This window comes from Emydura macquarii, unplaced genomic scaffold (genome assembly GCF_026122565.2).
Source record: "Emydura macquarii macquarii isolate MOO-44397 ecotype Brisbane River unplaced genomic scaffold, CSIRO-AGI_Emac_v2 contig_2681, whole genome shotgun sequence".
In the NCBI taxonomy this organism is placed as follows: Eukaryota; Metazoa; Chordata; order Testudines; family Chelidae; genus Emydura; species Emydura macquarii.
Window position 1 is genome coordinate 1,470,427 of NW_027132818.1, and position 13,780 is coordinate 1,484,206.

At 37.4% G+C, this 13,780-nt stretch overlaps 1 protein-coding gene across 5 annotated transcripts in view; it reads right to left on the reverse strand.

The window, feature by feature from the left end:
* ITSN1 (intersectin 1) overlaps positions 1 to 13,780 on the reverse strand; it is a 201,592-nt gene that overhangs the window by 13,127 nt on the left and 174,685 nt on the right. For all 5 annotated transcript variants that reach the window (XM_067565566.1, XM_067565562.1, XM_067565564.1 and 2 more), the window contains 4 exons: positions 6,107 to 6,228; positions 4,636 to 4,742; positions 2,751 to 2,934; positions 908 to 1,006 (listed from right to left, as the gene is read on the reverse strand). In XM_067565566.1, the coding sequence (XP_067421667.1) occupies positions 908 to 1,006; positions 2,751 to 2,934; positions 4,636 to 4,742; positions 6,107 to 6,228 (512 nt within the window). The remainder of the gene's footprint in view (positions 1 to 907; positions 1,007 to 2,750; positions 2,935 to 4,635; positions 4,743 to 6,106; positions 6,229 to 13,780) is intronic.

The window sequence follows — 13,780 nt, forward strand, 5'->3', positions numbered from 1 at the left end:
GGAGTATGTTCTGGACATATACAGAGGAGGATTCGGGGCTGTTGAAAGAATCTTTGACTTTTCAGACCAAATTCAGGCCTGGTATAATTTATGTCTCTTGTAGTAAAAGTTTTAGGCCAAATTCAGTAGTACTATAAATGGTCTTGTGAGCTAGACATCAGATGAAAGTTGGACAGAAAATGGATGTAAGTGGTACAGTAATGTTACTTGCACCAAACTGGCATTCAATGGCTGTGCAAAATGAATGTAATTTACAAGCCAATGGGGAGGTGGAGGCAGGTACAGCAGGAAAAGCAGTTAGCAGAAGAGTGTAAGACAAATCAGTCCCTCCCCACTCTTTACTGTATACCCACCACCTGGCTTTTGCTACTAAAGCCTCTCATTCCTTGGCATAAAAATTACACTCCTCCCTCCATTATGCCAGTGTAAATACAGAATAACTTCGTTACGGTCAGTTGAGTTACTCATGATTTATCCAAATGTAACTGAAATACAAATTTGGCCCATATTCCCCATCACACCAGATGCATCTAGCATCTAGACAATGGCAAGAATAGATATACACAGGGAAACTTGCGGTACATCTTCACTGACGGCGGCAAATTCGCCGCTGTCAGATCTATCTATCTGGATTGATTGAGCGGTCAGTGAAGACCCACTCAATCAATCCAGAAGCTGACGCATTAAAACCACCCCTTCAAGTGACGCAGCGCAGTGAAGACACCATGTAGAAGAGGAGTTACGAAGTCAACAGGAGTTACGCAAGCTACTCTACATAGCTTGAGTAACTTCCATCGACTGCTGCCAAATTTGAAGGTAAGTGTAGACCAGGCCTTATCTGCAAATAAACTATAAGCCAAGGGACCCTCTAAATATATTCCAGTATGTTTCCAAAAAAAACACATACATTTTTAATTATTAGTGGGTATCTTGTTACCCGCTGCATAGGCTTTAGCAGAAAACTTGACAGTGGCATTCCTTTACAGCGAGGATCCATTGCTAGCCTCTGAAATATTAAGAAAGGGTAAGATTTTGTTAGCCAGTTTGTTTATGACGCTGGAAGACAAATTCCTTAAAAAAGGTAAAAAATGAAATGGTAAGTCAATAAATGAATAGCAGACGTCACATAAACCTGTTCTCAGTCAGAACAAGAAGTATAAAACAAATTCAGAGCAATGACATTTCTCATATTTTTACAAAACACAGTACAGCATGTCAGAGATAAGAACAACTTTATGATCCCTAGAGATATCTATCTTCTCTGATTGTATAAATATTATAATGATTGAAATAAAGCTTAATTATTATGGGACAGGATTTATGAATGAAGACATTATTTATTAATAGGTTTGAGAGAAATCATTAAAACATTATCTCCCATGTCATGATGTTGACTACAGAAAGACATTTCCACTATTTCTTTCTTCAAAATAAGTGAAATGTACACTGGAAATTATGTAGATTGCCTCCAAATGTAACCTGAGAAGCTTGACAGCTCAGTGAATAAAGCAGATTCATTAATATTTTTCACAGACATTATATATGGAAAAGATTTACTAGATAATCCAGTTCATGCCCCTGCCAAGGCACCCTTGTCCCCTACAGAACATTTTCTAGTGCTTTGCTCATTCCCTTTTAAAAATACTCAAGCAATGCTGCTTTCACATTATCCTTTGGCAGTCTATTGCACAGCCCAATATATTGCACCGTCAGGACATTTCCCCTGATATTTAACCTAAATTTCCTCTTTTTTTAATGTAATCCCATTATTTTTAGTCATACCCCCAGGTATCACACTGAATAATAATTCATCATGCAGCACTTGGAGTTTCACCCTCCAAATATTTAGAGATAGTCTATGGTCTGGTCTACACTAAAAAGTTAGGTCGACCCAGCTCTGTTGCTTAGGGGTGTGAAAAATCCATACCCCCGAGCAGCATAGTTAAGCTGACCTAAGTCCCCGAATAGACAGTGTTTAGACTGATGGAAGAATTCTTCTGTCAACTTAGCTACCACCTCTTGGGGAGGTGAATTACCTGCAGCTCCTAGGCTGTGCCACTGTAGCATTTCAAGTGTAGACAAGCCCTTATTACATTTTTCTTTCTTCTGTCTCTTCGCCATCTATTCATATGCATTTCCTGAGAATGAACTACTTCAGGCCGTAGAATACTCTTCCAAGGAAGTGGTGGAAACCCCATCTCTTTTGACATTTAAAAAAATAAGACTGGACTAAACATGAGAAAATGTTCAAGTGGGAACAATCCGACCCTAGCAGGAAGATCACTGGATGTCCCACTGCAATAAGCCTTTTCTACCTCTGAGGCAGCACGGTCTGGTGAACAGGGCACTAGACTGGGAATCAAGAGGCCTGAGTTCTGCCTCAAAACTACTGTGTGACCTTGAGAAAAAACACTATTTTTCTTTGCCCTTTTTTCTCCTCCCACCTTTGTCCGTCTTGTTTATTCACAGCAATGACAGTTTCTTACTATGTATTTGTATAGTGCCTAGCATACTGGGGCCTTGATCTCAGCTGGGCCTCTACATGCTACTGCAATACTACTGCCACTAACATAATAAATAATAAGAAGACCTCATCTTCTATGATGTTTTGACCAAGTCTTCTTCCTCAATGAAATTCAGGCCCAAAAGTTCTTCACTCAAGTCCACAGCATAGCACAGTTTGGCAGTCAGCAAAACAATCAGATGCAGTTTGGAGGTAAGAAATTCACAATGGTTATTTTGTCTCTTACTTTAACAAACTCCTTGAACTCTGGGACTTCATCTGTTTTCTGCTGGATTAGTGCTGCCCCATTGAGCTGGCAGCTACAGAACCGAATATAAGGTTGCATGTGTGGCAGCTGTGCTGTCAGGATATCGCCAATCATTTTCACGGGCATCCTCTCTCCAGACATCTTTTTACGAACACGAAGTGCTCTAAACATAAAGCAGAAGAGGCGAGGCATATTTTATGTACAACTGGACCATTAATGAATTGTCACCGACCCCTAAAATAAACTAGTTGATCATTTTTTAAATTAAGAGGGTTACAGAACAGCAGAAGACCAGCACAGGATTAATTCCAGATTGTAAAAATACACTATCGTATAGGACTCTCAACCACCAATCTGGTTTCCTTCTTGTGGTCATCAAACTGCTGTTCAAAATTAACTTGATGCAAATCCAGTTGAGAAATAATATTTTTTAAAAAGCAATACAATTTTCTTATTTTGTTAACCTAGAACGAGACCCCACCCTCTAAAACACACAGTTCTGATCAAACATTTTCTTCCCTTCATCATATCAATCGATATGCGGAAAGTGGTACAGTTTAATGCTGGAAAGAAATCATACATAAAGCCAGATCCTCCACTGGTATAAACTGGCATACATCCACTGAAGTCAATGCAGCTCAATTGATTTACACCAACTAACAATTTGGCAAAAAATGTCTTAAATATGAAATAAAGACCATAATTTTTAAATGATTCAGACAACAATATTTTAGCATTTTTAGATGTGTATCAAAAAGGAAACATGCTCAGAAGGAGAAAGTCTGGAATGATATCAATGAATCTAAAGTTTGTATCAACCATATAAAAGACAGGATAGTTGTATTTGGGATATATGTCTTTGCATCTAAAGGCCTCTTCTGAAATTAAGTACTTCAAGAGTTTATATATTGTCATTTTAATATTTATCTGGACTACACTTTGGTCCATGTACAGTATATGGTGTATGTATACAAGAAGCAATGCAAGCAGCTTCAGACAACATAGAAGAAGTGCACATTTACTGGACTTATATTGATTTCCAGGTCTGTCAATCAGGAGAGTAATGTAAATATACTAGCAGTACATTATACTGCATGCAAAACTAACTCATCATCCTGAAGTGAATGAAGAAGTCGCCAGGAGATCCTTCACTGAGAAGTCCTGTGAGAGTAACTTTGGTGAAAGGATGTTGTTTTGAGTCTTGCAGAATTGAACCATAACAACTCACTAACAGCAGCAAACTCTGAGCAGTGGACCAAGTGAGAAATAAGAAGGATGTTAGATTTAAATGAAACTGCCATTTTTTATTGCCAGTATTTTCATGAGTAGTTCTGAAGCTCAACGAGGGTGAAAGGAGTCAGGTCTACTGGCAAACACAGATTTTCTCGATTAAAATAGTTGAAGTCCCGACTCTGCAAAGCTGTTAAGCACGTTCTAAAGTCTATCCCTATTCAGCACATCCCTTAAGCATGTGCTTAAAGTAAAAGGATAAGCTTAGCTGTTTTGTTGAATTGAAGCCTGAAAATCTTCCTTGTGGGCTAAAATGAATATATATTTTTTTTTCACAAATTTGTTCCAGGGGAAATTTTCCCCTTTCATACAGAACTTTTATCATTTTAACAGCAAAACAGACTTATTTATTTATTTAGGCAGTAAAATGACACTTTTCCACCTATGAAAAATGAACAACGGACTTGATTTTCTCAAAGAGGAATTCAAAGCAAAAATTTTATAAATTTTGCTTTTTTTGCAACCTGCTGCTATTTTTACTAGTGGCAAATATTATTTTCACACAGTTTAATAATTAGAAGAGTATGGGAAAGTCAATTATTTTATTGCTAATAAATATAGAAAAGCAATTTACTTCAGTAGTTTGATATTGCACATAATCAGCTCCTTCCAATTAACAAAAATCATAGCGACCTCTTTTTCTGTTAGCAGTTCAGACTCCATCAGTGGTTTCTGGAAGATCTACAGATGAAGAACATGAAGCAATTTAGAAAGAGTAATGTTAAATATGTTCAAAGCGACTGAAATTCTTGTTCATAATCTCCATTTAAAGGTCTGCGAACTTAATAACACAACAACATTTAATCTTCATTAGAACAGATTTCAAACATACTGTCTGCCTTAGGGGTCCATAATGTTTCCTGATAAGATGTTTGTGAATAGTGTATTGCTTCACAAGGCATAATCTAAACTTGCATCAGTGATGATCATTACAAAATGGCTTATCTCTGTTTTAACCTTGGGAATTTCCTTTAGTACTAGTGGTCCTTTGCAAAATATCTCAGTAATAAATTATATATTAGTCTACTTTGGCCTCTACTCTACAGATGCCCATTTTATTACTGACTAGAGCTGGACAATTTTCTTTCCCTGGCAAATAGAAAATTCACCAAAAATGCATTTTTGAGGGCACCAAAACTGAATTCATGTTGAATTCAGCTAATAGTATCAGCCAAAAGAAAAAAAAAAAAAAACCCTCAAAAATATCCAGAAATATAAAAACATTTAATTTCATTTCAAATTAAATGTCTATTTGAATTGACCTGAATTAAATTATTTATTTTTCATTTTGGTGAGAGAAACAAAACAAAACAAAACAAAACAATCAGTTTCAGTTCAAAATTAACTGATTTTTTATTTGGTTCAGTCACAGAACTGAATAAACAGTTATTCACTGATTTATTTTATTTATCTAACAACATATCCGGTTTACATATCTTGACCATTTTGGAAAAGAAGGGTTCTCCCTTAGTTAAGAGGATCATTTACCTTAGATGCCTATATGGCTTCCATTTTTTCTGCATGAAAATTAAGAAACTGAATTTAAGCACAGAAAAGCAGATAACTGAGTGCCACTGTAGAACTTGTGTGCAATGAGTTAGAACTCTAAGTTTTAAGAGATTATATGAGAGAAAGAAACATTCAGAATCAGAAGCAAAAAGACTGTACTAAAACTGTATGTTTTAAGGATGCTATCTCAGTGCTGATAAGAAGAGACTCACATGCTCATGCATGCTAAACACTGAAGTGAGATCATTCCTCGTAAGTCAAACATGTCAGGAATTTTCAAACAAAATACCTCAACTTGGTATGATTAAGTTACTAGTCATTCTTTTTTTTAAATGGCTCCTAAACCCATGTTTAGGCATCTAAATAAGCAACCTTTCTTCAAAAGTGCAGAGCATGCAGCAGATCCCACTCAGGCTAGTATGAGGTACTGGATGCTCAGCACTTTTGAAAATCAAGCTACTATTTCAGTGCCGAAATGTGGATTTAGAAGCTTACTTTTCAGCTCTCCCTTTTACATACCTTGCCATTCTTCTTACCTCTGTGACTAATTGCAGGTCATTTACATAGTTCTCTTCTGTTACGATCAGTTCATGAATGTATCCCTGCCTTTTTCTTTCAGTAGGTGTCAACATGTCCAGGAGATGTAAATCAGCACACCCTGGAAAACACAAAGGAGACAGAGAATTAAGGGCTATTTGGAAATAGATTAAAACTGTGGTAGTTCAACTAATGCTTAATTAACAATAACTGCTGTCTGTTCATTTCATTTATCATTCTTTCACATGTAACTGCACAAAACTAAAAATGTTTAGTCTTTTATTTACTTGAAAAATCAATATGCTTGAGTTGCCTCTAATGCAAGACTCAATTAAAAAAAACAACACAGTCCTACTATTTGTTTGTTCATCAACTTCATCCTCTTGAACTTAACAATTAATAGAACAAATGAATGAAAGCTTGGTTAAAATAAAAGCCTGCTGCCTGAGGTTGACTGAATGAAAGCTTTGGTGAGCATCAAGAGGGAGCAGGACATGGAGGCTAGCATCAAGGTGGATCTTAACTGCTGTGATAGGGAATACAATAAATACAATAGCGGTGAAAAGTAGCCCTACATTGTAGGATTCAACCCTTAGAGTTGGTACTGCGGAGAATATGCTCAGGGCTGGTGCTAAACCAAATGGTGCCCCAGGCGGGGAGTGTCTTCAGTGCCCCCCTCCATTCATTAAACTTTTGAATACCTTATTTTTATTGCATTTATAGCACATTTCACAACTCTGTTGCATGCATGATTTATCCCTTTCATATAATGTGATAAATGTGCATGCTAGGATCTATAAATCTGTATTTATTCATGCCATATATAAGCAAATAAAAAAATGGTTTCTTCTAAGCTTATTGACGCTTTAAAAATAACTGAAATATACTATCATCAAGAAATTGAACTGTGAACCAATACTGGGTGGACCACTATTAAATAGTGTTACTGAAAGTCTGGAAGATTCCACAAGATTCTACAAAGGTCCAGAACATTCTAGGAAGTCAGTGAAAAATGAATCCACATACGAAATATCTGAAATATTTTACTTCAAACATTCCATTTTCCTTTCTGTGGCTAACAACAAAAACAGCACCCCGAACCTGGCACCCCTCCAAGCGCGGCACCCCAGGCAGCTGCCTGCCTCTAAATCCGGCCCTGAATATGCTCTATTTTAGTCTGTTGTTCTTTTCAAAGAGGACTTTCTATCCAGTCGTGTAATTTATATTTTCTTTTCTTTTCTTTCTTTCTTCACATTTCTTTTCAAAACTGCCTAGCCAAGTCTCTAGAGATGTGATCCAAAGTCTACTGAATTCAAAGGGAGTCTTGCCAATTATAATAAACAAAATGAAATACATTTCAAAACAAAAAATTGAAACATTCTGGACCACACATTTAAAAATGGAATGTTTCAGTGTATTAAAATACTTGGTTTTGATTTTTTTTCCTAAACTAAATTTTGTCATAATTGACCTGTTCCCATGGAAAGTTTCAATTTTGATAAAATGACATTTTCTGACGTAAAAACTTGCTATTGGAAAATATTTCATGGAGTTTAAAATGATTGAGGCTCTTTATTTGTTCACTAGCATCATTAATGATATCAACATACTTAGATCTGACTTTGAGGACAGTATTGTATTAGGTCAGGTATTCTCAAATTTTTCATACTGTGAATCACCTCTCCTCCTATTGTCAATCCCATCACTTCCCTGCGGCAACTATAGAAATTGCTTCAATGTAAAATTAATATTTGGAGTGTATTTATTATATTTTTAGCTTTTTAAATGCAATTTAGTAGCTGGAAACAAGGAAAATCCAGCACCCTGTCACCAGCTAGATTTCTATAGATCACCATTAAGTAGTCCATGAATCACAGTTTGGGAACATCTGCTTTAGCTAACTTGTGCTCTCTCTGTTGGCTGATTAGCAGCAGAGTACACATATGGGCTCCACATAAACAGGTTTTTTTTAATGTACTAGAGTGGTGGATTTGAAAAACAAAAATTACATATAAACGGTCAAGGGGGCATCCTGTAGGACTGTTGTAACTTTAAAGTAGGTCATTTTGGGGTTTAAACACATTGAAAATTGTCCTATAAGATGTTGTATATTGTAGTTTTTTAAATGAGATACCTTCTCATTTTATCAACAAAGTTTAAAGTAACATTTGAGAATAAGCAATGAAATCACACACTGAACTAGTGCCAAAATATTAGAAACTCTGGGAGTTGTTCAAAAACCAAAAACTTCAACTGTGCTTTATAAATAGCTGCTTTCAAAGCAATTTTCCTGATTAGAGGCAGTAGATACAGTAAAACAAAGGTCTAGTAAACAGAGTTTAGTTTTTCTGAGTTGCCAGCCTCAGCAAATACAAAGTACTTAAGTGTTTTGTTTTGTTCTTTGAAGACTGGGAAGATTTTCTCTTCAAATATCCTGATAACACTTCAAACCAAGGTTATTTCCAGTCACTGAAGTTTTATATGAAACATTTAAAATCTCAGTGAGGAATATTTTTTCAGATAGCTTGACAGATTGCCAATGATAACTTTAAATAGGCCTCTTTGACTGTCAACAATTGGTCTACTTTTGAACATTTAATATTTGGGAAAAAACGGATTTCAGTCAGAGCAGAATGACTGTTCTAATGCAGAAGGTTTTTTTAGGTGCATAAAGATTAGGAACTTTCTCCTCTTGACATAAAAACACACGATTGGGTTCCTTTTCAAACTAAAATGTGAGGTGAAAGGGCTTATAATTAGTTTTTCAAGGAAGCTAGAGACTGTAAAAGGTACTTTTATAAATGTCGAAATTCCACTTGCAGTTGTAATAATATTATGGATGAATTCAACCAACTAAAAGAGATCCTTCCTCAGGGGCCATAAACTGCCTTGGATAAGCAGGTGCTGCTTCCTCTAACAGATGGAAATTCTGCTACGGATCAAGGGAAGGATCTATTTCAAAAACCCTAATTCAGCAAGGAACTTAAGCAGGTCCCTCACTTCGCACGAGTAGTTACGAGTGCAACTACACATATGCTTAAGTTAGGCAAGTACCTAAATATCTTGTTGAAATGAGACCTAAGTGTGTTGCTGAGCTCCGTCTCTGTGCTTCTTGAAATTTTCCTGATTTTTTTAAAGATAGTTTATTATATCGAACAGAGATTATGGAACCGTCCTTTTAATAAACTTGGAATTCATTCAAACTTGAAGGTGTTTCTTGTTTACAAGACAATAACTATATGAGGAAACTGAAGGCATAGATCAGCACAAAAATAGATATGGTTATTATCAAGTTAACAAGAAACACCATTGGGCTATTACTCTTTTATTCTGAAGCTTCAAATTAAATATTCACAATGTAAATTAGTGAGTCCTCCTCCACCCCCAATGGGCTGCCAAACTGCTGTATGTTATTGCTATTATTTGTATTACAAAAGCTTCCAGAGGCACCGGTTTTGATCATTGTGCTGGGCACTATACAAACATAAAATAGAGGATAGTCCCTGGCCTGATGAGCTTACAATCTAAGGACATGGACAAAAGCCCATCAAAGTCAATGGAAAGACTCCCATCAATTACAATGGGCTCTGGGATCTGGCCCTAAATGCGGAACTTTAACAGTAAAGTGTTAAAAATAATAGTTAGCAATATTTTATCTCTTTCTTCTCACTCATCTTCTCCTTCGCCGTCCCCTCTCATCCATGAGAACCTTAACAAAGCTCTTTTCAGACAACAGTATTTATTTGATTTCAGAGGTGAATTTGAAGGAGGAGGCTAGGATCCTCTGAATGTAAACTTATTATGAATCACGTTGGCCTGTGGAGAAAGAAGGTCTTTAGGGGAACAGATACAAAGAGAAAAGGTCTGATCTTGCTCCCCCTGAAATCAATGGCAAGTGAGGTCCATTGGGATTTTTCTTTTCAATAGTTAGTGGAGCAGAGGGACTGCAGTAGCCAGTGAGGAGATATTTGCATATTCACAAGAAATAATCGTCGTTATACTAATTCCTGCACTCTGATTGGTTAATGTATATCTGCCAAAGTAGAGCTATTCAGACACACTGTACAGTTGAGAAAGAAACAGAGGATTGTATAAATCAGACACCTAGAATGAGAGAGCACACAACTGTTCATCCGGAAAGCCAGCCTTTGGGTTCCTGTGTTTGCAGGGCCCTCTGACTTGGGGGAGTCTAGAAACAAAGGAGAACCTCAGATGTCACTTACAAAAAAGTTTCTGCCCCTTTTCTTTGCAAAGGCAGCCTTGAAAACATTAAATAGATACAAACCAATCACTAGGGATGAAAGGAACACACAGCGGGGCTCCACTTCTGTGACAGGAATCTGGGGGAGACCTAAAGATTCTGCACATGTACATAGCCTTTTAATGCAAAATGAGTCAGTTACGTTTGGAATGTACCCGCAACAAAAATATGGCCAGCTCTAACCACAATCTTTAAATGAGCACAGCATAGTGGTGAGATCACAACTGACTCCTGTCCATTATGTTTCAAGGAAGTGGATGCAGTATAAAATTATTTCACAGCCTTATCCAAAAATGTTAAGACTGGCTCTGCATAACTGGGGAAAAATAATTATATCTCAAGGCCTATACAGCATCCCTGCACTCTGACTGGCTAAGACAATCCCCTTTTGCCTCTTCCTTTCTTCTGGGCTTACTGGCTAACTTCAGATGTACTATCAACTCCGTACAAACATCTGATATTGTGCATCCTCAATGGGGGGACTACTTCACACTCTTGAAAAGGGGTTGTAGACTCCAGTGATCAAATAGGTCTTCTCCATCTCTAACTTCTATGACCCTATGTTGTCTGTTAAAGAATGTTTTTATAGGCTTGTAAAACTATTGGCGAACTACAGTCAACATATTGCAGAAATAAAATCTAGAACTCCATTTAAAACAAATATTAATTAACAAATATTCTGCACAGAGAATGCTAAGGAAGACTGTAAAATGCTGGTGGTGGTGATGGTAGTGGTAGAGTAAATTGGCTGACAGCATTTTAACCTCCACATCCTCAGACAAGCTTATTTGAGTTCTGGTAGCCAGACTGCACTAGCCATTCCACAAGTGCAACAAAGGGAAATCTGAAGAACATCTTTGTTCTGACCTCTTTACTTGATATTTACCAGGATACAGAAGCATGATTTGGCCAATACCAATAGACATAATGCAGGGACAAAATTAGAAAGGCCAAGGCACAAAGTGAGATTAAACTAGCTAGAGACAAAGAGTAACAAGAAAACATTCTACAAATACATTAGAAGCAAAAGGAAGACCAAGGACAGGGTAGGCCTGTTACTCAATTGGGGGGGGGGGGGGGGAAACAATAACAGAAAATGCGGAAATGGTAGGGGTGCTAAATGACTTCTTTGTTTTGGTTTTCACCAAGAAATTTGGTGGCAATTGGATGTCTAACATAGTGAATGCCAGTGAAAATGAGGTAGGATCAGAAGCTAAAATAGGGAAAGAACAAGTTAAAAACTATTTAGACAAGTTAGATGTCTTCAAGTCACCAGGGCCCGATGAAATGCATCCTAAAATACTGAAGGGGCTGACTGAGGAGATATCTGTCATTAGTGTTTATCTTTGAAAAGTGTTGGAAGACAGGAGAGATTCCAGAAGACTGGAAAAGGGCAAATATTTCCCTTTTTGTAGATGGGCACTATAAGGACAACCTCGGGAATTACGGACCAGTCAGCTTAACTTCTGTACTCGGAAAGATAATGGAGCAAATAATTAAGCAATCAATTTGCAATCATGTAGAAGATAAGGTAATAAGTAACAGTCAATATGGATTTGTCAAGAACAAATCGTGTCAAACCAACCAGATAGCTTTGACAGGGCAACAAGCCTTGTGGATGGGGGTGGAAGCAGTAGATGTGGTATACCATGACTTCAGTAAGGCTTTTGATACTGTCTCGCATGACCTTCTCTTAAACAAATTAGGGAACTAGATGGAGCTACTATAAGGTGGGTGCAAAACTGGTTGGAAAACCGTTCTCAGAGAGTAGTTATCAATGGTTCACAGTCATGCTGGAAGGGCATAACGAGTGGGGTTCTGCAGGGATCAGTTCTGGGTCCCGTTCTGTTCAATATTTTCATCAATGATTTAGATAATGGCATAAAGAGTACACTTATTAAGTTTGCAGATGATACCAAGCTGGGAGGGGTTGCAAGTGCTTTGGAGAATAGGATTAAAATTCAGAATGATCTGGACAAACTGGAAAATTGGTCTGAGGTAAATAGAATGAAATTCCATAAGGACAAATGAAAAGTACTCCACTTAGGAAGGAACAATCTATCAGTTGCACACATACAAAATGGGAAACGACTGCCTAGGAAGGAGTACTGCGGAAAGGGATCTGTGTGTCATAGTGGACCACAAGCTAAATATGAGTCAACAGTGTAATGCTGTTGTAAAAAAAGGAAATATGATTCTGGGATGTATTAGCAGAAATGTTGTAAGAAAAACACGAGTAGTAATTCTTCCACTCTACTCCGTGCTGATTAAGCCTCAACTGGAGTATTGTGCCCAGTTCCAGGCACCACATTTCAGGAACGATATGGACAAACTGGAGAAAGTCCAGAGAAAAGCAACAAAAACGATTAAAAGTCTAGAAAACATGACCTATGAGGCAAGACTGAAAGAACTGGGTTTGTTTAGCCTGGAGATGAGAAGACTGATGGGGGACATGATAACAGTAAGTACATAAAAGGTTGATACAAGGAAGAGGGAGAAAAATTGTTCTTCTTAACCTCTGAGGACAGGACAAGAAGCAATGGGCTTAAACTGCAGCAAGGGAGGTTTAGGTTGGACATTAGGAAAAACTTCCTAACTGTCAGGGTGCTTAATCACTGGAATAAATTGCCTAGGGAGGTTGTGGAATCTCCATCATTGGAGATTTTTTTAAGAACAGGTTAGACAAACACTTGTCAGGGATGGTCTAGATATTACTTAGTCCTGCCATGAGTGCAGGGGACTGGACTAGATGACTCGAGGTCCCTTCCAGCCCTATGATTCTATAAGGAGGGAGGCTGACAAACAAGGGGTGCAAAATTTCATAATGCTTTTGTCTACCTCTCATCTTTTCCTCACCATTCTGCTTCATTAAACAAGCCCAAAAATCTTGCTTTATGGCTATTTTTAACAATTTTGGGAGGCTTAATAAAGCAGCCCATAGCTGAATGAGCAATGGTTCTCCCCTTTAAACAGGCCAAATAGCTGTGTTCCAGACCAGAATATTGCTCTCATCATCACTTGAGATACTTATTTATAAAGTGCTGAAAGTGTACAAGGCACTTAGACAAATAAAAGACACAGTCTACGCCTTGAAGAGCTTGCATAGGATATATGATTTCTTAACTGGCCATGCAGTTCTAACTATTGGTAGAACATGGTCCTCTCTCAAAAATAGTTGAAATTTTGTGTCGGGGAAAAAAGATCTGGGAACAATAGGTTTAAAGGGCCAGCCTGCAAAATATTACATGGGCTAATCTTTTTTTTTGCCAGAAAGTCACAGGCACCATTTGCCTCTTTCATTTGCTCATATCAGATGCTTGCTAGGTAGTAGATTCTCACTGACAATACAGGAATTGCAGGTGGTGATTTTTCACAACAGTCATGTTAATTTTTTAAAAATTCTGAAGTGTAA